The sequence below is a fragment of the Girardinichthys multiradiatus genome, chromosome Y (genome assembly GCF_021462225.1).
Source record: "Girardinichthys multiradiatus isolate DD_20200921_A chromosome Y, DD_fGirMul_XY1, whole genome shotgun sequence".
In the NCBI taxonomy this organism is placed as follows: domain Eukaryota; kingdom Metazoa; phylum Chordata; class Actinopteri; order Cyprinodontiformes; family Goodeidae; genus Girardinichthys; species Girardinichthys multiradiatus.
In genome coordinates this window covers 2,777,986-2,804,808 of record NC_061818.1, presented here as the reverse complement: position 1 = coordinate 2,804,808, position 26,823 = coordinate 2,777,986, and the positions used below count along the sequence as shown (strand labels likewise).

The 26,823-nt window shown below is 42.4% G+C and overlaps 1 protein-coding gene across 3 annotated transcripts in view; it reads right to left on the bottom strand.

The window, feature by feature from the left end:
- Positions 1 to 26,587, bottom strand: part of LOC124863738 (rab11 family-interacting protein 4A-like) — a 36,032-nt gene extending 9,445 nt beyond the window's left edge. The window contains exons 1-11 of one of the 3 annotated variants that reach the window (XM_047358200.1): positions 26,282 to 26,587; positions 15,670 to 15,757; positions 15,164 to 15,252; positions 6,494 to 6,609; positions 6,254 to 6,415; positions 3,985 to 4,119; positions 3,444 to 3,479; positions 3,155 to 3,263; positions 2,172 to 2,275; positions 1,698 to 1,838; positions 961 to 1,042 (exon numbers count right to left, since the gene is read on the bottom strand). In XM_047358200.1, the coding sequence (XP_047214156.1) occupies positions 961 to 1,042; positions 1,698 to 1,838; positions 2,172 to 2,275; positions 3,155 to 3,263; positions 3,444 to 3,479; positions 3,985 to 4,119; positions 6,254 to 6,415; positions 6,494 to 6,609; positions 15,164 to 15,252; positions 15,670 to 15,757; positions 26,282 to 26,434 (1,215 nt within the window). In that variant the 5' untranslated portion in view covers positions 26,435 to 26,587. Of the gene's footprint in view, positions 1 to 960; positions 1,043 to 1,697; positions 1,839 to 2,171; positions 2,276 to 3,154; positions 3,264 to 3,443; positions 3,480 to 3,984; positions 4,120 to 6,253; positions 6,416 to 6,493; positions 6,655 to 15,163; positions 15,253 to 15,669; positions 15,758 to 26,281 lie in introns of all 3 variants that reach the window. The other 2 variants (XM_047358197.1, XM_047358198.1) reach the window with 2 other exon arrangements.
- Between the last annotated feature and the right edge of the window lie 236 nt (positions 26,588 to 26,823).

Here is a 26,823-nt window from a genome sequence, read left to right as displayed (position 1 = left end):
GGGTCCATGACTCATTCCAGGCAGACTTTTAATCATGAAAGGAATTCTGAGCAATATCAAATACAAACTACAGCTTTAAATTACTTGTATTGACTGAAGAAAAAAACTAATCTAAATAAAATCTGAACCAAAAAAAATAAATAAATAACATGAATAACAAAGCAACTGGACTTCAGTTCATTTTGCTCCTTATCCGAAGGACTTTCTTAATTCAAAGCTAGTGAGGAAGAAGTTCCAAAGTTTTAAGCTGTTTGGGACGTGCCGCTCTGCACATCTAAATCCACATGCAGATTACATTCCGCTAACAACAGGGTGTTGTTAGTGCCGTTGTTAGCCCGAATCACTGAGGGATGTTCTGGTCACATGCAAGGTGTGAACTGGTTTGAAACTGACTGGGCATCAGGCTTAATGCTGAACTGTATGTTTTTGACAGCTGAAATCTGAGGCCTCCTCCTCCGTTTTAAGAGTTGTTTATTCTAGACTGAAGTAAATGGTTTTCTCCACTCCTGTCTCAAACCATCTATCTTCTCTATTCAAAATATGAACATTTTGGTCCTCAAAAGTGTGTCTCAGATGATACTTGTCCTCCTGTGTATGTGGAGAGGCTGTTTAGTTTCTTCAAATGTAGAGGTCTTGGAGAAACTGAACTGTGAATTTAGATGTGCAGAACAGCACATCCCAAACAGCTTAAAAGCCTGGAACCTCTCCCTCCCTAGCTTTGAATTATGAAAGCCCTTGAGATGAAGAGCCAAATGTCAACTACAAGAACAGGAGTCCAGTTGCTTTGTTTTGGGTTTACCATATCCTGACTTAAATTACTGAAAATCTTCACCAGCATATACGGTATATAATCGGGAAATTTCTATTGTGCAATAATGGACCTCCAGACAAGTCAGTGTTGGGATGAATTTCTTTGACAGCGTCAAAAATGACACTAAAAGCAGAATCAGTTTGACTCACCTGGTCCATTTTCTCAGATTGAGACTTGAGCCTGCTCACATTAATTTTCATCTCTCCATTCTCCTCTTCTAACTGATGGACCCTGTTGAAACGTTGGCATAGAAATTCCAATTGCTCATTTTAGTTTAGGGTGACTGTCTCTTAGGCCCTGAGCCCATTAAAATGATTGGTTATCAATACAGAGAAAGAATGAATTCCAATTCCAAATTACTTTTCACATGTTTGCAATTTAAAAGGTGAAAAAAAAACTAAATTGATATTCCAAAGGACTTGCAACTGTGATTGTAGTGAAAGTACATGACACACTTTTCTTATTATTATTTTAAAAACATTCGAAAACTAGCCATAATTTCCTTCTGCATTACTTTGTGTTAGTCTATCACATAATATCCCAAAAAACACTCCATGGATTAATGGGTATTACATTACAAATTGTGAAAAAGAGGTTCAAGTGGTATAACTTTGAAAGGCATTGAACATAAAATTGTGAGATTCTATATTAACACAGGTGAAATAAACGTGTATTGTTCGGTATGTGGACAACTTCAGCATCCTCATCAGCCTGGTGCAGATTGATAAAGAAGGTACCTTAGACCTCACTGGAAATACCACTGGCAATGACCTGAAACATTTTATTCTGGATGCTCTTGGTTAAAAGGAACGTCTGAGTTTGTCCGAACATGTTTAAGGATTCTGGCAATACTGTAATTTCCTATTCAACATGTTTAAAAAATTACCTGCAACAGAGCAGGTCTATCTCTGTGTTTCTGTCTCTTTCCATCTTGCTGTAGGCCTCCCGGTGCCTCTTCATCTCCTCTCCCAGGGTCTCTGCAGCCTTAGTCTCAGCATCTTTGACCTGCTCTTCAAGCTCATGCACTCTGAGAGGCAAACAGTTTTTTCTTGATGAGGTTACAATGAGCGAATAAATTTACTGATCATACTTAGATAAGGAAATGTGATCATTGCAAATGCATTAAATGTTCACATAGGAAAAGCATGAAATTATTGTGGAGATAATGAAACCTCCCAATTCACCAATGAAAGACTTAATGTTTAAAATGTTCTGAACCTACAAAACCTTTACACAAATGTCAAAAAACAAAGTTACAAATGTTAAACATACATTTCTGATCATATAGTTTTGTAGGAGTAAATCTGACCAACTAAAGAAGAAGCTAAATCTTCAAGCATGTCCTAGATCATTTTCCCACCTGTGAACTAGGTGGGTGTTCTCCTGTTTGAGTTTAGACTTGAGGTCACTGTTGGCCAGACTGTCACTCTCCAACTCTGTCACCTTCTTCTCCAGATAACTGACCTAAGCGAGACAAGCAGAGGGACCACAATCCATGTTCTATGTTCAATCAAATGTCAATGATGGTCTGCATACCATTAGAAAGATTTGTTATATACTGTAGTGTTTGTAATATGTAAAATAGATAGCTCAGAGATGGGCCAATAAATTCAGAATCAAGCAAATTTTCATTGATCCTTCCATCTGTTTGGTGATTGGAAGGTCAAATACTGAAAAGTTAAATCTCATCATATTGCACCATATTCAGTCAATAAATGCATCAACCAAAAACTTTGATGTACTTTGTACAAGTTTTAACAAGAATCAGAAAGGGTAAAGACAGATAGGGATGATTATTAATCTCTTTATTTCCTGTTGTATTTAAAACTAGCAACTTTATCAAAGAACCTGCAGCTCTTTTTTTTTTATTTTAGGTATGTTAGTCATTTACAAAAAGTAAAAAAATCAGAATCGGTCAAAACTGGAATAAGCATTAAAGACCAAAAAGAAAAAGTGGAGATAAGTATTGGCCAAGAAAAGCCTGGTCAGTGCATCTCTAGTTATAATGTTGCTAAGCTTAAATAGGCACAAAAGCGTGGGAAAGCTAACCAGAAAAATGCTATGTGGACAGATGCCTATAACAACTTTTATATTTAAAGAACAAAAAGTATTTTAGGCACTAAACGTTGAGTGATTTACACAACTGTATTTAAAGAAATATGCCGTATAGCTGCAAATCACTTTTAACAGCATTAGGAACTAAAATAAAGTCAAGTGAATTATTTATGCATTTGGAAAATCATTTTTACAATTATATTACAATGTGTCATAATTGTATATTGTGAAATCTAGATTTAATTGCAATTGTGTGTGTGTATGTGTGTGTGTGTGTGAGTGATGTACTTTCTCTGTGATGTCAAGGTCACAAGAGTCAATGCTGTCTGTGAACAGATCCTCTGTGCTGCTGCCCTGACTGGAGTCAAAAACACTATGGTTGGCCTGGAACAGCTGACTGCAGGAAGGGGAAAATAAATATGATTACTCATTAGACAATGAGGGAATACACCAGAACACACATAATGTCTTTTCACCAAATAGTCAGCATAAACTTTAGCTAAATAACCACAGATGCATTTAACATCTGCTACAAAAAGGTAAGATTAGGTCATCAGTAAGAACGTCATTTACTCACCGTCCAAATGCTGTGCTGGAAATCTTTCTATTAGGGCTGAAACACAATGAGAAAATTAGTCTCTTACAAGCTAAAGATGATTTTTTATCATCTGTTTTACAATACAGAGAACATTGCTGCTTAAACAAACAAACTACTACTCATGTTTTTAATACTTGTCTTATAATGACTATTCTGCAGTCAATAATCTATGTTTCAATTCTCTTTGGATCTGAGTTTAACAACTGCAGTGACTCACACATATAAATGTTCCAACCAATCATCCCACCTGTTCTGAATGTAGTTGCCACAGAAACGATTCAGGCTTATGTGTGTTGATCTGGCTGCACCATTTGGTGCCAGAAATGCATAAGATGGTGGGTTTTGTGTGGATGGCTGCGCATGTCTAACAGTTAATCTGAGCTTTGTTAAGTGATGATAATGTGATAATGAATCAGCAGCCAGGGTGTCTTGGCCGTGGTTCCGGTTCAAGTAAGTCTACAGATCAAAGATGTGAGTGCAATACATTAATTACATTATTCATTAATAGTGCTTTCTCTACCTGTTTGCCTTGAGGTTTCTCAGGCGAGCCTCTAGGTCGTTGAGAAGATTAACTTTTTTGCAGCACTGAGAGCAATAGATGTCGAACAGATCACTGTTGTACAGCTGCTGCATCTTCTGAGGAGTGTGCCTAGCACTGTATTTGAAGAAGAAAACATCCACACATAACAAAATTAAGTCAGAGAACTTATAGAGCTGCTGACTAAGGAATAAATCACAAACAATATACCAAAGCTCCTGCATGTATACAATAGCATGAAAAGCTTTAGATCAAACATAAATTAGTGAGGAAAAAAAAACTTTGTCTTCCACCAACTCTGGTTTATACAGTATTTTAACGGAAGATCTGTTGGTTAAAACACTTCAGAAGGCTTCTCTTCACATTGCTTACATAACTGGAAATCTGGACTTTCCCGTTTTCTGTTTTTAAGGAGGATTTATAGAGATCCACAGAGAAATTGACTGATGAAAAAGATTAGCCAGTTTGCAGCTTGAGCATTCCTGACCGGTGACAGAGCGATCAGAAACTAAAAAGTCTGATCTTTATCTGGTGGTGCTGACAACAACACTGCTTGGTGTGGATGTGGTTACTGAGGGAAGGAAGACTCAAAATTAGCTCCTTCATTACCAGTGAGGTGTTTTAAACAAAGGAAGAGAAGAGATGTACAGGGGTTGGACAATGAAACTGAAACACCTGGTTTTAGACCACAATAATTTATTAGTATGATGTAGGGCCTCCGTTTGCGGCCAATACAGCGTCAATTCGTCTTGGGAATGACATATACAAGTCCTGCACAGTGGTCAGAGGGATTTTAAGCCATTCTTCTTGCAGGATAGTGGCCAGGTCACTACGTGATACTGGTGGAGGAAAACGTTTCCTGACTCGCTCCTTCAAAACACCCCAAAGTGGCTCAATAATATTTAGATCTGGTGACTGTGCAGGCCATGGGAGATGTTCAACTTCACTTTCATGTTCATCAAACCAATCTTTCACCAGTCTTGCTGTGTGTATTGGTGCATTGTCATCCTGATACACGGCACCGCCTTCAGGATACAATGTTTGAACCATTGGATGCACATGGTCCTCAAGAATGGTTCGGTAGTCCTTGGCAGTGACGTGCCCATCTAGGACAAATATTGGGCCAAGGGAATGCCATGATATGGCAGCCCGAACCATCACTGATCCACCCCCATGCTTCACTCTGGGCATGCAACAGTCTGGGTGGTACGCTTCTTTGGGGCTTCTCCACACCGTAACTCTCCCGGATGTGGGGAAAACAGTAAAGGTGGACTCATCAGAGAACAATACATGTTTCACATTGTCCACAGCCCAAGATTTGCGCTCCTTGCACCATTGAAACCGACGTTTGGCATTGGCATGAGTGACCAAAGGTTTGGCTATAGCAGCCCGGCCGTGTATATTGACCCTGTGGAGCTCCCGACGGACAGTTCTGGTAGAAACAGGAAAGTTGAGGTGCACATTTAATTCTGCTGTGATTTGGGCAGCCGTGGTTTTATGTTTTTTGAATACAATCCGGGTTAGCATCCGAACATCCCTTTCAGACAGCTTCCTCTTGCGTCCACAGTTAATCCTGTTGGATGTGGTTCGTCCTTCTTGGTGGTATGCTGACATTACCCTGGATACCGTGGCTCTTGATACATCACAAAGACTTGCTGTCTTGGTCACAGATGCGCCAGCAAGACGTGCACCAACAATTTGTCCTCTTTTGAACTCTGGTATGTCACCCATAATGTTGTGTGCATTTCAATATTTTGAGCAAAACTGTGCTCTTACCCTGCTAATTGAACCTTCACACTCTGGTCTTACTGGTGCAATGTGCAATCAATGAAGACTGGCTACCAGGCTGCTCCAATTTAGCCATGAAACCTCCCACACTAAAATGACAGGTGTTTCAGTTTCATTGTCCAACCCCTGTAAGTAGCCATAACGAAAAGGAAAATGTATTATATTAGAACATCTCGAGGCTTGTCTGCTGTTTATTCAGAAAGGACTCAGGCAGAACATAAAGGAGTGTGTTCAAGCGAATGGCACGTGGAATAGCCTTTTTTCCTTGAAGCTGCCATTTGGTTCAACACCAAAGCATCTGCTTCACCACTTTTCAATAGTTCCAGACACTCAAATGGAGGAATAGCTAGCATTACAATTACCAGCAGTCCTTTTTCATTTTCATTGAAAGAGATGTGTTAAAAATGATCTGAGATCAAATTCAATATTGAGGTTGGTGTGTATTTCTAGACACATTACAAACCTGGAAGGGAGTGAGGAACTCAGGTCTGAGAAACCATTTGTCCTGCTGTCATCTTCAGGACAAGGGCTGCTGGGGCTGAAATCTACATCTACCCCCTCACCATAGTCCTCAAACTGCTCTTCTCTGGGGATGACAGGGGCAGACGCCAATCCAATCATATGTCTATGGTTGTACAGCAAAAATTTTAGTCAAGATAGTTTTTCCAAACCTACAAATGGTCTCTTGTTGATTGTAACTGACCTGTCTTGTGATGTCTCTTGGGAGTCAGAGCTGAGAGCGTTTTCAACACTGCTGTCCATGTCACATTCTGCCTCAGCTCCATGCCTCGCATCATACACACGGCACTCTGGGTAAGACTGTGTACATGTGATAATTGGAGGGCCAAGCTTTACCTCACCGTTCTGCTTACAAACACAATCAAACAGCATCACACCAACAGTTGTGCACAGACTGTATGTGAAAAAGGGTAAATATAAACAGAAGCACACTCAGAATTGGTGGGGTTTTTTCAGATTTTGTTTTATTGTTTTTCCATAAAATAACTGTATGCCATATAGTTTACATGATTCTGAGAGGGCTAAGGCATTAAGAATAGATCATAAAGTATTTTATTATAATAAATGCATATACATACAGTACCTTGCGAAAGTACTTGGCCCCCTTGAACTGGTCAACCTCTTGCCACATTTCACGCTTCAGACATAAAGATATAAAATTCTATTTTTTTGTGAAGAATCAACAATAAGTTGGACACAATTGTGAAGTGGAATGACATTTATTGGATGTGTCAAACTTTTTTAACAAATACAAAACTGAAAAGTGGGGCGTGCAATATTATTCGGCCCCTTTACTTTCAGTGCAGCAAACTCACTCCAGAAGTTCAGTGAGGATCTCTGAATGATCCAATCTTGTCCCAAATGACTGATGATGATAAATAGAATCCACCTGTGTGTAATCAAGTCTCCGTATAAATGCACCTGCTCTGTGATAGTCTCAGGGTTCTGTTCGAAGCGCAGAGAGCATCATGAAGACCAAGGAACACACCAGGCAGGTCCGAGATACTGTTGTGGAGAAGTTTAAAGCTGGATTTGGATACAAAAGATTTCCCAAGCTTTAAACATCTCAAGGAGCACTGTGCAAGCAATCATATTGAAATGGAAGGAGTATCAGACCACTGCAAATCTACCAAGACCCGGCCGTCCCTCTAAACTTTCATCTAGAACAAGGAGAAGACTGATCAGAGATGAAGCCAAGAGGCCCATGATCACTCTGGATGAACTGCAGAGATCTACAGCTGAGGTGGGAGAGTCTGTCCATAGGACAACAATCAGTCGTACACTGCACAAATCTGGCCTGTATGGAAGAGATGCAAAGATATCCATAAAAGTCTCATTTAAGGTTTGCCACAAGCCACCTGGGAGACACACCAAACATGTGGGAGAAGGTGCTCTGGTCAGATGAAACCAAAATCGAACTGTTTGGCCACAATGCAAAACAATATGTTTGGCGTAAAAGCAACACAGCTCATCACCCTGAACACACCATCCCCACTATCAAACATGGGGGTTGCAGTATCATGGTTTGGGCCTGCTTTTCGTCAGCAGGGACAGGGAAGATGGTCAAAATTGATGGGAAGATGGATGGGGCCAAATACAGGACCATTCTGGAAGAAAACCTGTTGGAGTCTGCAAGAGACCTGAGACTGGGACGGAGATTTATCTTCCAACAAGACAATGATCCAAAACATAAAGCCAAATCTACAATGGAATGGTTCACAAATAAATGTATCCAGTTGTTGGAATGGCCAAGTCAAAGTCCAGACCTGAATCCAATCGAGCATCTGTGGAAAGAGCTGAAGACTGCTGTTCACGAACGCTCTCCATCCAACCTCACTGAGCTCCAGCTGTTTTGCAAGGAAGAATGGGAAAGAATTTCAGTCTCCCGATGTGCAAAACTAATAGAGACATACCCCAAGCGACTTGCAGCTGTAATTGCTGCAAAGGGTGGCGCTACCAAGAATTACATAGAATAACAGAAATAACAATGTCGTGAGTTCCTTCTAGCTGCTCATGTGGTGGGCCTGGACACCATAAACTTGATTCCAAAAAGTGGAAAAAATCACAGAGGGCATGAAAGCATCTGAATGTTAAGCTTTCTATTTACACACCTCCCAAAAATGAAGTGCAGAGTGGCAGGAAAAATGAGAAGAAAATTTGGATATATACATAGTATTTACAACTCTTATCTTTCTCTTAGTTCTGCGCATCTACATTACCTCCTAAGGAACCAGGCCACACTGACTCCAGCAGAGCCAGAAGCTCTTCTTATAAACCCTAAGCCCCACCCCACAATCAGATCAGCCAACAATTAATCATTTATTTTACTATACAGAAAAACCAAAACATTAATGACACCAAAAACAATCAATATTAACTTCTTGCTTTCATTCTGAAGCTCTTGGTTTTCTTTAGTTGAAAATAAATCTACCATAAAATTTTCTGGTGGAAGAGTACTGACTTCCTTTATAAACAGAACGAAGCGTTACGCCGACTTTTACTCAAGCTGCCACAGGCAGCCAGGCAACGCTACACGAGTGAACGCAAACTTATGTCGTTATGTTTAAATTCAAATTCAATTCAAAGATACTTTATTGATCCCCGAGGGGAAATTAGAATTCCAGTACAACTCATCCAAACATATATCATGACACAAGACAAGGATGCAGAGTACCCGGCCTTCTTGGCGTCCCTGTCGGGGGTGCTGGATAGTGCCCCTCCCAGGGACTCCATTATTCTGCTGGGGGACATCAACGCCCACGTGGGGAACGACAGTGACACCTGGAGAGGCGTGATCGGGAGGAATGGCCTCCCCAATCTGAATCCTAGTGGTGTTTTGTTATTGGACTTCTGTGCTAGTCACGGATTGTCCATGACTAGCACCCTTATGTTTGAACCATGTTCAAACATAAGGGTGTCCATCAGTGCACTTGGCACCAGGACACCCTAGGCAGGAGGTCGATGATCGACTTTGTTGTCGTATCATCAGACCTTCGGCTGCATGTTTTGGACACTCGGGTGAAGAGAGGGGCTGAGCTGTCCACTGATCATCACCTGGTGGTGAGTTGGATCTGCTGGAGGAGGAGAAAGCCGGACAGACTTGGCAGGCCCAAGCGCATAGTGAGGGTCTGCTGGGAACGCCTGGCAGAGCCCTCGGCCAGGGATGTATTCAACTCCCACCTCCGGGAGAGCTTCGACCAGATCCTGGGGGATGTTGGAGACATAGAGTCCGAGTGGACCATGTTCTCCAAATCTATTGTCGATGCTGCTGCCCGTAGCTGCGGCCGTAAGGTCTGCGGTGCCTGTCGCGGCGGCAATCCCAGAACCCGGTGGTGGACACCGGCAGTAAGGGATGCTGTTAAGCTGAAGAAGGAGTCCTATCGGCTGTGGTTGGCTTGTGGGACTCCTGAGGCGGCTGACGGGTACCGTGAGGCCAAGCATGCTGCGGCCCGGGCTGTGGCAGAGGCAAAAACTCGGGCCTGGGAAGAGTTCGGTGAGGCCATGGAGAAGGACTACCGGTTGGCCTCGAAGCGATTCTGGCAAACCGTCCGGCGCCTCAGGAGGGGGAAGCAGTGCTTTGCCAACACTGTTTATAGTGGGGGCAGGAGACTGCTGACCTCGACTGAGGACATTATCGGGCGGTGGAAGGAGTACTTCGAGGATCTCCTCAATCCTGCCATCACGCATTCCGTGGTGGAAACAGAGGCTGGGGACTCGGGGTTGGACTCTTTCATCACCCAGGCTGAAGTCACCGAGGTGGTTAAAAAGCTCCGCGGTGGCAAGGCTTCGGGGGTGGATGAGATCCGCCCTGAGTACCTCAAGTGTCTGGATGTTGTAGGGCGGTCATGGTTGACACGCCTCTTCAACATTGCGTGGCGGTCGGGGACAGTGCCTCTGGACTGGCAGACTGGGGTGGTGGTCCCCCTTTATAAGAAGGGGGACCGGATGGTGTGTTCCAACTACAGGGGGATCACACTCCTCGGCCTCCCTGGTAAGGCCTACGCCAGGGTATTGGAGAGGAGAGTCCGACCGATAGTCGAACCTCGGCTTCAGGAGGAACAGTGTGGTTTTCGTCCCAGCCGTGGAACACTGGACCAGCTCTATACCCTCTACAGGGTGCTCGAGGGTTCATGGGAGTTTGCCCAACCGGTTCACATGTGTTTTGTGGACCTGGAGAAGGCATTCGACTGTGTCCCTCGTGATGCCCTGTGGGGGGTGCTCCAGGAGTATGGAATCGGGAGCCCTTTATTAGGGGCCATCCGGTCCCTGTACGAGCGGAGCAGGAGTTTGGTCCGCATTGCCGGCACTAAGTCGGACCTGTTCCCAGTGCATGTTGGACTCCGGCAGGGCTGCCCTTTGTCGCCGGTCCTGTTCATAACTTTTATGGACAGGATTTCTAGACGCAGCCAAGAACCGGAGGGGGTCTGGTTTGGGGACCAGTGGATTTCGTCTCTTCTTTTTGCGGATGACGTGGTCCTGCTGGCCCCCTCTAGCCAAGACCTACAGCATGCGCTGTGGCGGTTCGCAGCCGAGTGTGAAGCGGCTGGGATGAGGATCAGTTCCTCCAAGTCCGAGGCCATGGTACTCGACCGGAAAAGGGTGGCTTGTCCTCTTCAGGTTGGAGGGGAGTTCCTGCCTCAAGTGGAGGAGTTTAAGTATCTCGGGGTCTTGTTCACGAGTGAGGGAAGAATGGAGCGGGAGATCGACAGACAGATCGGTGCGGCTGCCACAGTAATGGGGGCGCTGTGCCGGTCCATTGTGGTGAAGAGAGAGCTGAGCTGAAAAGCAAAGCTCTCAATTTACTGGTCGGTCTACGTTCCTACCCTCACCTATGGCCATGAACTTAGGGTCATGACCGAAAGAACGAGATCACGGATACAAGCGGCTGAAATGAGCTTCCTCCGTAGGGTGGCCGGGCACTCCCTTAGAGATAGGGTGAGGAGCTCGGCCATCCGGGAGGAGCTCGGAGTAGAGCCGCTGCTCCTCCACATCGAGAGGAGCCAGTTGAGGTGGCTCGGGCATCTATACCGGATGCTCCCTGGACGCCTTCCTCGGGAGGTGTTCCAGGCACGTCCCACCGGGAGGAGGCCCAGGGGACGGCCCAGGACACGCTGGAGGGACTATGTCTCTCGGCTGGCCTGGGAATGCCTTGGGCTCCCCCTGGAGGAGCTGGAGGAGGTGTCTGGAGAGAGGGACGTCTGGGCGTCTCTGCTGAGTCTGCTGCCCCCGCGACCCGGTCCTGGATAAGCGGAAGACGACGAACGAACGAACAAAAAGTATAAAATAACTCTAAACATTTTTATATTGTAGATTCTTCCAAATAGCCTACCTTTGCTCTGATGACTGCTTTGTTCTCGTGGCGTTCTCTCCAAGAGCTTCAAGAGGTGGTCACCTGAAATGGTTTTCCAAAGAGTCTTGAAAGAACTTCCAAGAGGTTCACTGAGAGACGGCCAGAGGTTAATATTTTACACCGCAGAGGACAGAAGGAATCTAAAATTTAAAAGTTCTTTTACAATTTTGTGTTTGCTACATAATTGCATAAGTGTTCAGTCAGTTTTGATGCCTTTAGTGAGAATCTACCAGTGGCGGATGCTGGTCTTTCAAGGAGGGGAATCTCAATTTCAAGATCACTGATTTGCTCATTTCGCTGTCAATCAAAAAGGGATTCAGCCTCGGACAGATCATCCAATCAGCATGCAGAAGCTGAGCGTCTGGGCCAGCCGAGGCCAGCCCACTGTCCCATAGACCCCCAGAGACGCTGAGCATCCGATGGGCGGGACAAAGCCCAGCATTTATCCAATGACTCGTCTCGTTTCGCTGCAGCCATGGCTGCCCCATAGACCCTCAGGAACGCTGAGCGTCCGATGGGCGGGACAAAGCCCAGCATTTATCCAATGACTCGTCTCGTTTCGCTGCAGCCGAGGCTGCCCCATAGACCCTCAGAGACGCTGAGCGTCCGATGGGCGGGACAAAGCCCAGCATTTATCCAATGACTCGTCTCGTTTCGCTGCAGCCATGGCTGCCCCATAGACCCTCAGAGACGCTGAGCGTCCGATGGGCGGGACAAAGCCCAGCATTTATCCAATGACTCGTCTCGTTTCGCTGCAGCCGAGGCTGCCCCATAGACCCTCAGAGACGCTGAGCGTCCGATGGGCGGGACAAAGCCCAGCATTTATCCAATGACTCGTCTCGTTTCGCTGCAGCCATGGCTGCCCCATAGACCCTCAGAGACGCTGAGCGTCCGATGGGCGGGACAAAGCCCAGCATTTATCCAATGACTCGTCTCGTTTCGCTGCAGCCATGGCTGCCCCATAGACCCTCAGGGACGCTGAGAGTTCGATGGGCGGGACAAGGCCAGTATTTTTGCTTCGCTATTGAACTCACTGTTTAAAGCACTGTGAAGCTGCGGGAATGAGTGAGAGGAAAGCCACGTCGTTACCAGTGATAAGAAGCTGATTCTGAACAAATTTGAGCGCGTTGTAGCGCATATTTAGTCAATGACATCTACACACAACAGTATATATTTGATCACTTATTTTTTTGACATTTTAGGGGAAGCTGAGCTTCCCTTGCAGTCTTAGAGCAATCGCCACTGGTATCTACATACAATTTTCAAAGGTCATAAACATTAAATAAACCAGTAAATGAGAAAGGGGTTCTAAAACTTTTGACTGGTAGTGTATGTATTTGCTATTATGCTTATTTCTTATTTTAGTAAGTATGATACTTTTCAATCATACTTGTTTCTTGAACTCTATTCTTTTCATTTGTTTATTTAATACAAGTTATGTGTTTGCTGTTTTACTATTCCTAACCCTCTAATTTATATGTCTAGCTACCTTTTGGCCCAGTAAGTATTTTATTCAGTCATTTATTTTATTCTATATGTATTCTTAATTTTGACAAGATTGGTCATCCATAGGGCCATAGTTCTATTAATTGACAGTTTCCCTTCAACTAAATCACTTTTTCTTCTTCATGTAAACAACAATTTGATCAGGTATGTGAATAGCAAGATTTGTTATACAACTGTTTATTTATAATGGTAGCATGGAGTATGCCCCAGATACAAACATTAATAATACATAAATCTGTCTGGGCTCACTCTGCCAAAGGACACACCCAATCTCATGCACAAAGGACTTTCATATTTATTACCCAGTTATTTTAATTGTTACTTAAGACAATGGCTTGTTGTTTTAGGAACATGCGGATACAGTATTTACCTACTATTTAGACTGCCTTCTAGTCATGAATGCATATTTTGTCAGGATTTGTCCATGTTTGAGTATGTTTTTGTTATTTAACCTGGTCTGATCTTTTGTTTACGTTCTTTTTCGTGTAGCCTGTCCCACACCTGTTTCTAGTTTTCCCTTGTCTGGTCGTTCATTGGTTCCCCAATGAACGACAAGACCAATGTTTGTATATATGTTCCTTGGTTCCCTTTGATCTATGCGGATTCGTTGTCATTTCTGGTTTTCCCTGCCTGGTCTGTGAGTGAGAGTAATTAAACCTCAAACTTACCTGCATTTGTCTGGCTCCTGAGATCCTTCCTTGCACTTTGGTCCTATCTTCACTACACAGCATGACAAATTTTTGTTTGTAATGAAAAGGCGTGTAGCACCTAAAGAACCATGAACTGCTGGAAATGCTCTATTTTGATAATTACAAAAACATGATATATCTATCTAGAATAGATAAAGTAACTTAGTCTATAAGACCTGTTCCACAGCATATATTTTTAATTGTTATTAACGAAACTGGAAAAGCACAATTAAAGGCTAATTTCCATAATGCAGCTTTTTATGTCATTGGCTATAACTTTAGCTTTACAAAGAGTTTTCAGTGGGTGTTAATGAGGCAGAGAAGCTACACACACTGCGTGTGTTTATGAGCCACCACGGTAAGTTAGCAAACAGGCTGGCTGGGCAGTAGGAGAGCTCCCTCAATGGCTTTGAGGGACAGAAACTTAAAGAACCTCTTTAAGGTTCTTTTAATGGTAGAAGATTTGGGATATTTTAGTATAACTGATTAACCTAGAACCTATTCTGATTCTAGATAAAATAAGTACTTGTGTTTGTGCAGCAATTAGCACTTCAAAAAGGTCATGTGTTAAAATTTGGTCTGGGGCCTTTCTAAGTGAATTTTGCATGTTGTCCTTATGCAGGTTTTAGGAATAGGCACTATAAATAATATGACAGAAAATTGGATTTCTTCAGCAAAATGTTTGTATCTAATCAGCACACTCGAGCAGGATTTGACGACATGCATTTCTTTAGTTTGAAACCTGATATACATACAACCATAAATGAAGTTACATTTTAATTTCAACATTTACTCACTATTATGTTTCTCTACCAATAAAAATTATCCAAACACAAAGCAAATGTACAAGTGTATGCATGTATTCAAACATTTACATCACTTAAACCACTATTTTGGTAGTGTAGAGGATCTTTGTCAGGACAAGACCACACCATCTCTCTCCCTTTAGCTCCTGTTGCTAAGCAACTACGTAGCTGAGCTGATCTCTTGCAGGGCTATGTGCAACCACCCCATCACGGCAAAAACATCATGTTTAACAGCCTATTCACACTGACCATTATTCTTTAAGAATTAGATAGATGTGGGTGTCAACATATACTGCCCATTTACCAACTTCTAATACAACTGGGCTGACATTATATTAAACCCTATAGATTAAGAATGGGATACAACTCAAGTGATGTGTTTGAAGGCAGACATGTATGTGTAGATGAAGTGTTTCAGTTTTGTGTCCTAGAGCTGTGATTTCTTGTCTTTCAACTGTATTTACAGTTAGAAAATCAGGATCCCCATCAATACAAAGGTGTACCTGATAAATGTAGCCATTGTCTGTGACTGACTGATGCCGGGATGTCAGACTCCGAGGACAAACAGCAATCTTTAATATCTCTTCAAAACCTGCAGCAGCAAGAGGAGGATAGGAGAGAAACAAGGTTGAGAGAAATGATATATATTTTGTTTAAATATAAGAGGTGGGAATAATGTAAATCCAGTACACTGCACAGCTTAATATACCAACACTTACGACTAAGTGCAAGACAGCTTTCCTCTACAATAAAATGATCAGAAATGCAGTTAAATTCAGGCCACTAGTGGCACAAAAAATCTTTATCCTAGAAGTGACTATCCTAGCATGTTCACTTTCTTTTTAACATGACTGTAGGCTAAAGATTTAACTTGTTGCTTGTTAATTTACCATAAACAATAAATACAGATGGAAAACATCATTAGGAACCAGATGTATGTTAAAACATTTACAGCATCAATCAAGCAAAGATTTGTGTGAAAGAGAAAAACTGATGAAAACTGTCTTACCTTTAATAGCGAACACTGCATGGCAGAAATCTTTGAAGCTTATTTTACCATGAGCATTAGGACACAGATGCTTAGTCAGCTTCTTCACCTGCAACAACATACAGGTTCACTCTTCAATAAATGGAAAAAACTGATTTGTATATTGACTGAATGCATGATGACAACAATTTATATAATTTTGCTGATAATATTTTTACTTCTGGATATATGTTATGATGTGTCACCATGGAAATGGGGTTGTTTTTTACAACCAGGAGCAGCTGATTAATTTCTCAAAAGTTCAAATAATACTTCAACTATAACCTCAAATCCCTGATGAGTTGAAAAGGAGACGCTGCGGATGCAGAGCAGGAGCAAAGAGAAGAGAGAGAAGGAGGAAGTTCAAGCCATCTCTTCCATCGATTATGATGGGCAACGTGAGATTGTCGGGAAACAAGTTGGATGAACTCCAAGCCCTACAAAGGACCCAGAAGAAAATCACAGACTTTAAGCAGAAGGACAATCGGACCGATGGATGTCTGGACAGAGCCAATGAACTAAACATATTCTTCAAAAGGTTCAGTTCAGAAACAAGCTCAGCATCCTCCACTCCTGCTCACAGCCAAACAGACATCCCACCCTCCTTTGATCCAAAGCTTTCCTGTCACACCTCAAATGTTTTACCTTCCACCTCAGCGATGGATCCTTCTGCTTCTACATGTTTGTCTTCAACCAAATCAGAAGATGCTGATTTTCCTTTGCCCCCTCTTCCACCTGTGTGTCTCAAGAAGTCAGCTGAAGAGGCAGCTGGAAAGACAGAACCGGGATGAGGCTGCAGGTCCAGATCGTCTCAGCCCTAGAGTCCTGTAGGCCTGTGCAGAGCAGCTCTGTGGGATTCTGCAGCACCTCTACAACCTTAGCCTGGCCCAGGAGAAAGTTATAGTGTTGTGGAAGATATCCTGTCTTGTTCCAGCACCAAAGGAAAGTCACTTATCAGTCCTCAAGGACTATAGACCTGTTGCCCTGACATCCCACATCACGAAGGTCCTAGAGAGACTCATGTTGGCCCACCTGAGTAAGCAAACAATAAACTATCAGGACACCCTTCAGTTTGCTTATCGCTGTGGACTTGGAGTTGAAGATGCCATCATACACCTGCTTCAACAAACCTACTGTCATCTGGACAAAGCCAGTAGCACTGTGAGGATCATGTTCTTTGATTTCTCCAGTGCATTTAATACAATCCAACCTGATTTGCTTTGTCAGAAACTCCAGAAGACTCAGGTGGAGGCCTCAACAATCTCCTGGATCAAAGACTACCTGACAAACAGACCACAGTTTGTGAGACTGAAGGGTTGTGTGTCTAACCAAGTAGTCAGCAGCACAGGAGCACCACAGGGGACTGTACTCTCACCATTCCTTTTCACTCTGTACACCTCAGACTTCCAGTACAAGACAGACTCCTGTCATCTGCAGAAATACTCGGATGATTCTGCAGTTGTGGGGTGGATCAGAGATGGACAAGAAGCTGAGTACAGGAAGGTGGTGGACCGCTTTGTGGCATGGTGTGGAAACAATCATCTCATTTTGAACGTAACTTAAACAAAGGAGATGATTATAGATTTGAAGAGAAACATGAATAGGTCAAACACTATTTCCATCATGGGAGAAGAAGTGGAGGTGGTGGAGGAGTATAAATACCTCGGTCATTTGGTGTTTGCAGCAAGATGCTGCATATCTTCTATAAGTCTGTTGTGGAGAGTCTGATCTCTTCTACCATCATCTGCTGGGGTAGCAGCATCAGAGCCAGGGACTTAAAAAAGCTCAACAAGCTGATAAAGAAGGCTGGCTCTGTTCTGGGGACTCCTCTGGAACCTCTGGAGATCATTGTGCAAAGAAGGATTCTTCATAAAATGAAGAACATTATGGAGAACCCTGAGCATCCTCTTTATGAGACTGTCCTACAACAACAGAGTGTCTTCAGTCAGAGGCTTCTTCAGATGTGCTGTAAGACGGATGTGTTGGGACCCACCGCCATGGATTTCAACATTAAACTCCGGAACAAACTCTTCTGGAACTTTTCGAAATAAAGTGCACTAACCTTCTTCCGGCACAGACAGGAAACGGGATAACTGCGGATTTCCTGTGACGCCACTACCCAAATAAAAGCACAGCTGTTGCTACATCCGCTCTCTTTCACACGGCCTTCGAAAGAGACCCGACAGGGGAGACAAGCGCGCTGATGTCTCTTTACTGGCAAACAGACATAAACTCTTCAAACTGGATCCAAGAGTGTCATACGATCATCGATCATATGCAAAGATAAGTATGAATGAAATACTGTCTGTGTATCCAGTATTTTCATTCATGAACGGGGGTAATTAAGGTACAAGCATTGCTTGACTTTCCTTCCGAGCCCTGCAGAAGCAAACGGTGTTCAAGAGAAACCCCTGCAAAGATGGGTCTCCCAGTCTGGAAGGAAGACAGCAGAGACCGCCTCATCGTGTTAACCCGTGTGGTCAACGGACAGGACAGGCCGCCCAGCTACAGCTCCGGAGCCAATCCTTTGTTCACTGTGGATACCTTCTTCAAACTTCATCGTCTTTTGGACAACATTCCTTACCACAGTTCATGAGGTTCGGTTTGGGCAGATTAACAGTAGGATGAAATGATCTAAACATTTGTCATTTTATGAAGTTTGGTTTGTTTGTGTGAAACTCGCCTATTTTAGTGCTAGCAGGCTATCTGCAGCACATGTGCCCAGTTTGTGTTCTTTGCATGTTTTTAAAGTTAAGACAAACTTTATTTAAAGTGTGATTTTAAACAGAACATTGGTCATAACGCGCCGTCCGCATTTTAAACCTTATATTAACCGAGGTATTTTAAAGGTATGTGTTTGATTCTGGTGCTAAGCTAGTAGCTTCTTTGTTAGCTTATCTGCTAACAGCTAAGGACATGTGCTTGCTGCTAAATAATATTTACCCAGAAAAGTTTACTTTTCAATCCAGTAAATAATGTGTCCCTAACATCAGTTTACTAAATTTGATAACTAAGTAAACACCATTAAGCACCATTTCTCCAGAAAGATGTGGCTCTTTCCAAAATATTCCCTTAATAATATTTCTTCCAATATTATTTTAATAAATAAAGGCAGCTAATGAGACACCGTTGAGAAATAGTCATCCAGAAGGTTGGTTTTATTCAGCAGGTCATTATTTAAAACATTATTTCATTAAAATAATATTTTATCTGATCTTGCATTGTGAAGGGTTGTCTAAATGTTGCTGATTATTGCCTAAGTTGGTTCCAAGACTAACTTAACTTCATTTCCAGATTCTTCAAGATAATCCTTAGTTCTCAGACATAAACATTGCATGGTAATGTTGCATCACTCTTTTGGTCATGGTTTCCAATCATCTTTAATCAAATTGTTTATATTGTACATAGCCCATTAGTCTTCGTTATTCTTTAATTTTGCTTGGTAGTTTAGTTGGATTGTTTTAGCATAGTAAAGAGTTTGTTGATTCAAATATGTTTGAGTTGACTTATTTTTGTTAATAAATTCTTGTATTATAAGAAATTGTATGAATTCATTCCAAATATGTGCAGAGTGTATGCTGTTCAATAATGTCAGAGCTCATCTCACACCTTTCTATTTTGTCCTAATACCATCACCTTACTGGGCTGATATTCACAGGACAATGTGTTTCCTTCCAGAGGTTTGGACGGCTCGGGCAGTGCAGCTAAACTGAGGCTCAGGTTGAAATTCAGACAAGAAAAAAATGGGAATAATAATCCTTTAAGGTGTTCTGTCTAGCTAGTCAGAAGCACACCTGATAGAAAGCACCAAAGGAAATGGGGGAAACTCGCCATGTTCTGGTACTGATCCAAACTCTTCTTAATAGTTTAATGCAATCCATCCTGGATTTATTTTCAACATGTCCATAATTCTCACCCAGGATGCCTAAAGGCTTAAATGTATGTGTTTATAATGTTGGTATACCTGACCATTTCCTGATATTGTTTACATATGGTTTACAGATTTAATTGTGTGCCCTGGCACAGGGAAGGCATGCATAGACGGAGTTTGTCTGTTATGGTTTGCTTTTGCAAACTACATCAGTCTCCTATGGGGTACCACAAGGTTCCATGCTTGACCCTTTCCTGTTTCCTTTGTTCATGCTGCCTTAAGGCTTAGCCATTGCCAAACATAATGTCTTATTTCACTATTATGCTGATAAATAAATAATGTTATTTATATCGCACTTTACCTTTACAAAAAATATCAAAGTGCTGATGATGTACAAATCTACAGGTTTTGCCAGTTAAACCCAGTGAAAGTATGAAATGGAGCTCTCTGTGTGAAACTGAGCTGCATAAGGGAGATAAAGCTATATCTGTCCATAAATGTTTTACACCTAAATAATGAGAAGACTGGACTGCCCTGTGTGACATTGTCAGATTTTGGTTCTTTGGCCTCAAGCTTTAAACAGAAAGTAACAAATCTGGGAGTTACTTTTGACAGCGGCTTAAAATCTGACTAACAGATTGATTCTGTTGTCAGAGCAAGCTTTTCCAGCTTCATCATCTGGCCAAAGTTCAACCATTTTTTAGTTGTTGGAACCTGGAAAAAGCCATTCACGCTTTTATCAGCTCAAGATTTATTTAGTGTAATGCACTTGATAGCTGTGTGTGCCAGACCTGCCTTGCTCACCTTCAACTAAACTAACCCTGACATGACCACACTGTCCAGTGATTTTATCACTTCATTGCCTTTAACTATAATTTTGGAATTCAGTTTATTCATTTTAATGTTTGCTTTTAATGCCATAAATAGTCTTGCCCCATCTTATCTCTCAGAAATTCTCACTCTTCGTAAACATGCGAGGACACTGAGGTTTTCATATTAATGCACTTTAGAAGTACCAGGGTCAAGGTAAAATAGTGGGGTGATCGTTCCTCTGCTGTTGCTGCTCCCAGGATGTTAGCAGACGTCTTCACCTCCATCTACAACCTGTTGCTGTCCACAGCATGGGTCCCAGTCAGCTTCAATACAACCAAAATAGTCCCTATCCTCAAACAGTCAAATGTCACATGTCACTCACTTCCATACTTGCCAAATGCCTAGAGACACTGGTCATCAAACACATTAAAGGAGCAATACCATCAACACTGGACCCATACTAATTTGTATAGAGGGAGAATAGGTTGACTGAGGACACCATCGCCATTGTGCTCCATACAATGATAGTACATGTACAGGATTGGACAATGAAACTGAAACACCTGGTTTTAGACCACAATAATTTATTAGTATGGTGTAGGGCCTCCTTTTGCGGCCAATACAGCGTCAAATCGTCTTGGGATCACATATACAAGTCCTGCACAGTGGTCAGAGGGATTTTAAGCCATTCTTCTTGCAGGATAGTGGCCAGGTCACTACGTGATACTGGTGGAGGAAAACATTTCCTGACTTGCTCCTCCAAAACACCCCAAAGTGGCTCAATAATATTTAGATCTGGTGACTGTGCAGGCCATGGGAGATGTTCAACTTCACGTTCATGTTCATCTAACCAGTCTTTCACCAGTCTTGCTGTGTATTGGTGCATTGTCATCCTGATACACGGCACCACCTTCAGGATACAATGTATGAACCATTGGATGCACATGGTCCTCAAGAATGGTTCGGTAGTCCTTCACAGTGACGCGCCCATCTAGCACAAGTATTGGGCCAAGGGAATGCCATGATATGGCAGCCCAAACCATCACTGATCCACCCCCATGCTTCACTCTGGGCAAGCAACAGTCTGGGTGGTACGCTTCTTTGGGGCTTCTCCAAACCGTAACTCTCCCGGATGTGGGGAAAACAGTAAAGGTGGACTCATCAGAGAACAATACATGTTTCACATTGTCCACAGCCCAAGATTTGCACTCCTTGCACCATTGAAACCGACGATTGGCATTGGCATGAGTGACCAAAGGTTTTGGCTATAGCAGCCCAACCGTGTATATTGACCCTGCGGAGCTCCCGACGGACAGTTCTGGTGGAAACAGGAGAGTTGAGGTGCACATTTAATTCTGTCGTGATTTGGGCAGCCGTGGATTTATGTTTTTTGGATATAATTCGGGTTAGCACCCAAACATCCCTTTCAGACAGCTTCCTCTTGCGTCCACATTTAATCCTGTTGGATGTGGTTCGTCCTTCTTGGTGGTATGCTGACATTACACTGGATACCGTGGCTCTTGATACATCACAAAGACTTGCTGTCTTGGTCACAGATGCGCCAGCAAGATGTGCACCAACAATTTGTCCTCTTTTGAACTCTGGTATGTCACCCATAATGTTGTGTACATTTCAATATTTTGAGCAAAACTGTGCTCTTATCCTGCTAATTGAACCTTCACACTCTCCTCTTACTGGTGCAATGTGCAATCAATGAAGACTGGCTACCAGGCTGGTCCAATTTAGCCATGAAACCTCCCAAACTAAAATGACAGGTGTTTCAGTTTCATTGTCCAACCCCTGTAGAGTACAAAAACACCTATGTGAGGTTGATCTTCATTGACTTAAGCTTGGCCTTCAATACAATATGGCCCTACAAACTCCGAGCCAAACTCCTTAACCTGGGATTAAACACCTTGTGCAACTGGATTGTGGACTTTTTAACATACCTTACACAGAGTTTAAGAGTTGACGGGCACACCTCCTCTTCACTCCTGTCTAACACTGGGGGCCCCCAAAGATGTGTGCTCAGCCCACTTCTCTACACTCTGTTCACACATGATTGCTCTATCTGCTCCATCAAATTCACTGACACCCCACAGTGCTCCGCTTCATCAACAACATATAGCATCATGGTGTGATAATAACTTGGTTCTGAACATCAAGAAGACCAACGAGGAAATGGATAAAACCACTCTCCACTCTCCATTAGCATGAGGTCCATCCTTCTCAGTTGTTGCATCCTTGGGCAAGACACCTCACCCAACATGCCTGCTGATGGTGGTCAGAGGGCCTGGTGGCGCCTACTGCATGGCAGCCTCGCTTCTGTCAGTCTGCCTCGGGCAGCTGTGACTACAATGTAGCATACCACTGTCAGTGTGTGAATGTGTGTATGAATGGACGAATAACTGATTGCAGTGTAAAGCCCTCTGGTGTACTTGGACTTGGACTTGCATTATACAAGTACAGGCCAATTACAATTTACCATTTAAGCCCCAACCCCCAGTACTAGTGGAAGTTTTTTACTTTTTTCTTTCTACTTTCATTACTGTAAGTTTCCTTCGTTAAACAAAAACATGTGTGGTATCCACAGAAGCGTTAGAATCTTGGCTAACAGCTATTATAAACCCTTTCTGTGAACACCAAAAACAGTTTAAACTATAAGCAGTTGAATCAGAGAGTAAACAAACTCCACAAAATGGCATCACCACAAAACTTGTTCTCAGCTGTTCACCACACGGGTTCTACACACACAACCAGCATGTCTGTTTAAAGCTGAGATCTCACAGATTTCAAAAAGATGATGGGAAACTTTTACAACTGTGCCATCAGCAGTGTTTTAACTTATGGATTTTCAGTGTAGTGGTAAAATCAGCAAGAAAGATCTTTGGGACTATTCTTCCAGAGATCAGTACTATCTACACCACCCTCTGTTGGAGGAGAGTGAACAACATCATGCATGAACAACAGCACATGACATGTTCCTCTTGTTGTCCTCCGGTAGAAGGTACAGGTCAATATTAGACTAAACCAGCAGACTGGCCATAAGGCTTATGTCTATACATTCCAGAACACTTTAGCAAATAGTCTATATTTAGTGGAATTCTGTGTTAAAACTAAATTTGATGCATTCTTTACTAATGATGTCACTCATGATTGGGGTGGAGGATAGATACAGTATGTCTGTTTTTTTTCTTTTCTGGAGGTGTAAATAAAGGTTCCAACAAAAATAGATCAGAAAATAAAACTAAAATACAGTCGTAGAGAAAACTAAATAATGGAAAATAATGGTTCTCTTATCGTCAGAAGCAGGACTCTGGAAAATCAACATTACTGTTTTATACTGTAGGCGGGTAGTAGGAGTAAATTCATCAGGGTAAAAGAAACATAATTGTGTCCCTATAGAGAAAGACAGATGTTGATAGAAAATATGACAACTAGCTTTTCCACCATGAGCACAATGAGCATGTAGCTGCTGCAGAGAACAATCTCAGGGGCAAATCAAGACACAACCTAATGATCTACCAATCTGCTGACATATTTCTCTTAAAACTCTCTAAAGGCTGAACAACATAGAAACATATACAATTGTAGGAGAGGAAGACAAAGAACAGTAAAATACTTACAGTACCTGGGAACTGCTTTCACTTAAAATGTTCGAGGCGTTTAACTATGGCAACTTCATATAAAACCAAGTCTAATCGACATTATCCCAGATGTTATTTTGTCATGTTACAAAACTTTATCAAATTCTAATTTAGGTTCCAGGGTTTTTACCTTTGCTTCCAAGTCCATTATTAACCTTAGTGAGAGATTTAACTAATCTTTTACTCTGATATGATAAAATATTAATCTAGAACACTTAATTTATCAACCAATACACTATCAAAGTCAAAACATGATTGCTGTGTCTCCCAGTACAACACACTTTCCCCAGCCGGAAGCTGCAGTCTCCAGCTCTAATTATTCCTCTATGCAGGAATAATCTGAACATCATGTGGGCACATTCAAACATGTCTGTGTTTTAGAGGTGTTTATTACATCTCAAAAATCAGCCAAACATGTATTTTCATTTTAACTCTAAAACATCACAAAAAAAGGATTTCTTTAAAAATGATTTTGCCAAATAAAAATTTTCTCTATGATTTCTGCAATGTGGAAAATATGGGCGGATGAACCTGGTGCTAATGTAATCTAGCAGAGCCAGGACCTGGACCTGGACACCCCTGTTTTAAGGGCCGTGACCATAGCACAGCACCGAAACAATAAAAACTACATTACTTATATTAATACAGAGAGCTAGAGTTAGAAACCTCTGACTTATGCAAAACTGTCCGTGGAAGTGAGATGGAAGTTTAATGAAAACTTTCCAGCCTAATATGTTGACTCAGACAATCCTTTAAGGTAAAAGAAACGACTGTGTTGATGTGTTGTAAGAACATTATAGCAGCACTCTGGAACCCTGTTTACCCTGTGCTGAAGCAGAGAAGGTTGTCCTGCTTTAACTCCTGTTAGGATGAAATACAGCTGGCTGTCAAGAAAAACAGGTAGGAGCAAACATCTGAGGAACGTCTGAATGTCACTGGTGAATGGTTATTAAACACAGTAATGTTGTAGAAGGCCATGTGACACAGATGAAATGTAATGCAACATTCTGATCTAAATCACATCTATTTTATTAAAGGGAATACCAGCATTCCTTCAAAGGGATGTCAAACGTGTGTGAATTTTGAAACCCATAATTTCATAAAAACAGAATGTTCAGTTGTACAGAAACACTTTATGTTGCGTTTTCATTGAAACGTATTAAATCTGGAAAGTTTCACAGTTAAAATGCCAAATGGAAACCATATGATTAGATCCTTTTTCCAACTGGCAACATGTAAAACATTCAATAAAAAAAAAAACTTAAAAAAAGCTTGGAAAAAAATTTTACATCGTGTTTCTAATCTCTGTAAGAATATATATAATTTTATATAATAATGCAATATATTATTATAATTATATAATTGTAATTTTAGAATTACCCAGAATAATCATGAGTACATTTCATCCATTTTTAGCAGGCCTAGGGCTTATGTAAGAGTGAATTGGATCCACTGAAGCTCTTTTTGTCCTACATGATCTGACATTCAGCAGTATAGTATTCTCCTGAAACCTAAAGTACATAACTAGAAATTGTTTTAAAAATTCTACCAACCACACGATTAAATTAGACCGTAAATAAACACCAGGTACAACCTGTTAAAGTTGGTTTTAGTCGTAACAATAACAAAATGGGCAAACTATAGAATATAACTTGTGCAGTGCTGGATTCTGATTCAGAGGGTTGGCTGCATGTACATGAGAGTAAATGGTAAATGGACTGAACTTATATAGCGCTTTTCCAGTCATACAGACCACTCAAAGCACTTTACACTAGAGCCACATTCACCCAATTGCACTCACTAACGCTCACACATTCATACACCGATACACAGATCGGTAGGCAACTTGAGGTTAAGTGCCTTGCCCAGGGGCACATCAACCTATGGCAGGAGGAAGCTGGAATTGAACCCACAACCTTCTGATTGCAAGACCACTACTCTTCCTACTGAGCCACAGTAGCTGACCAGTACAGTGTCCTCAGACCTTCCAAGCATTTACACTATAGTGGTGCAAGGAAGTAGCCCCAAACCATATTCCTCATGGGGTCCCGAACAAGCCTGGGTTAATCCTGACATTATAAATGCTAGGAGCTCTCCAGAACCTGGGAATGTTTACAGGTTGTCTATATGCGAAGCTCTGGGGTCCATTATTCTTCAGCTGCCCATTTAGCTATCTGGTGAAAATGTTGGAATGGTTTTAAGAGCAAGGATATTCGTTATCGAGTTATTTACCCATAACTAACCTCCATTCCCCTCAGCTCACCTTGTCTCCTTGACCGAACTGAAGCCCTAGGTCCATCAAGTGCTCCACCCGGATGAAGCCGTCAGCATCCTCGTCACAGACATCAAACACCTCCTTGAGCCTCTTCAGAAACTGCAGGAGTTGGTCCTGGTCGGGGAACCCCTGTCTCTCCATCGTTGAGGTGGCTCTCTGAGCCCGGGGATTTATCCGTCAGATCCAACGGAAGAGAGTCGCTCTGCCGGCCGCCATCATCCTTCCAGTCCTCAGCTCCGCCGGACTGACTGGCGCTACTGCTGCTGACATCAACCGCATCGCATGCTCATAGGACGCGAGGAGATCCGAAAAAGCACGAGGACTCACGATCTATGCAGAAGGGATTCCGTCACCGACCGGCTGCCTAGCAACAACCCAGATGTGTTCGTTTCAGCATCCTCCTCCTTCTTTTTGTAGAATGGCTGCGTATGTTTGGAAGGACCCATTCTGAACAATAGTAGACCAAGCAGAGTTAAAAGTGTTTCACAACATGTTCACATGGCAACAGCTATTACTGTAGCTTCTCTAAT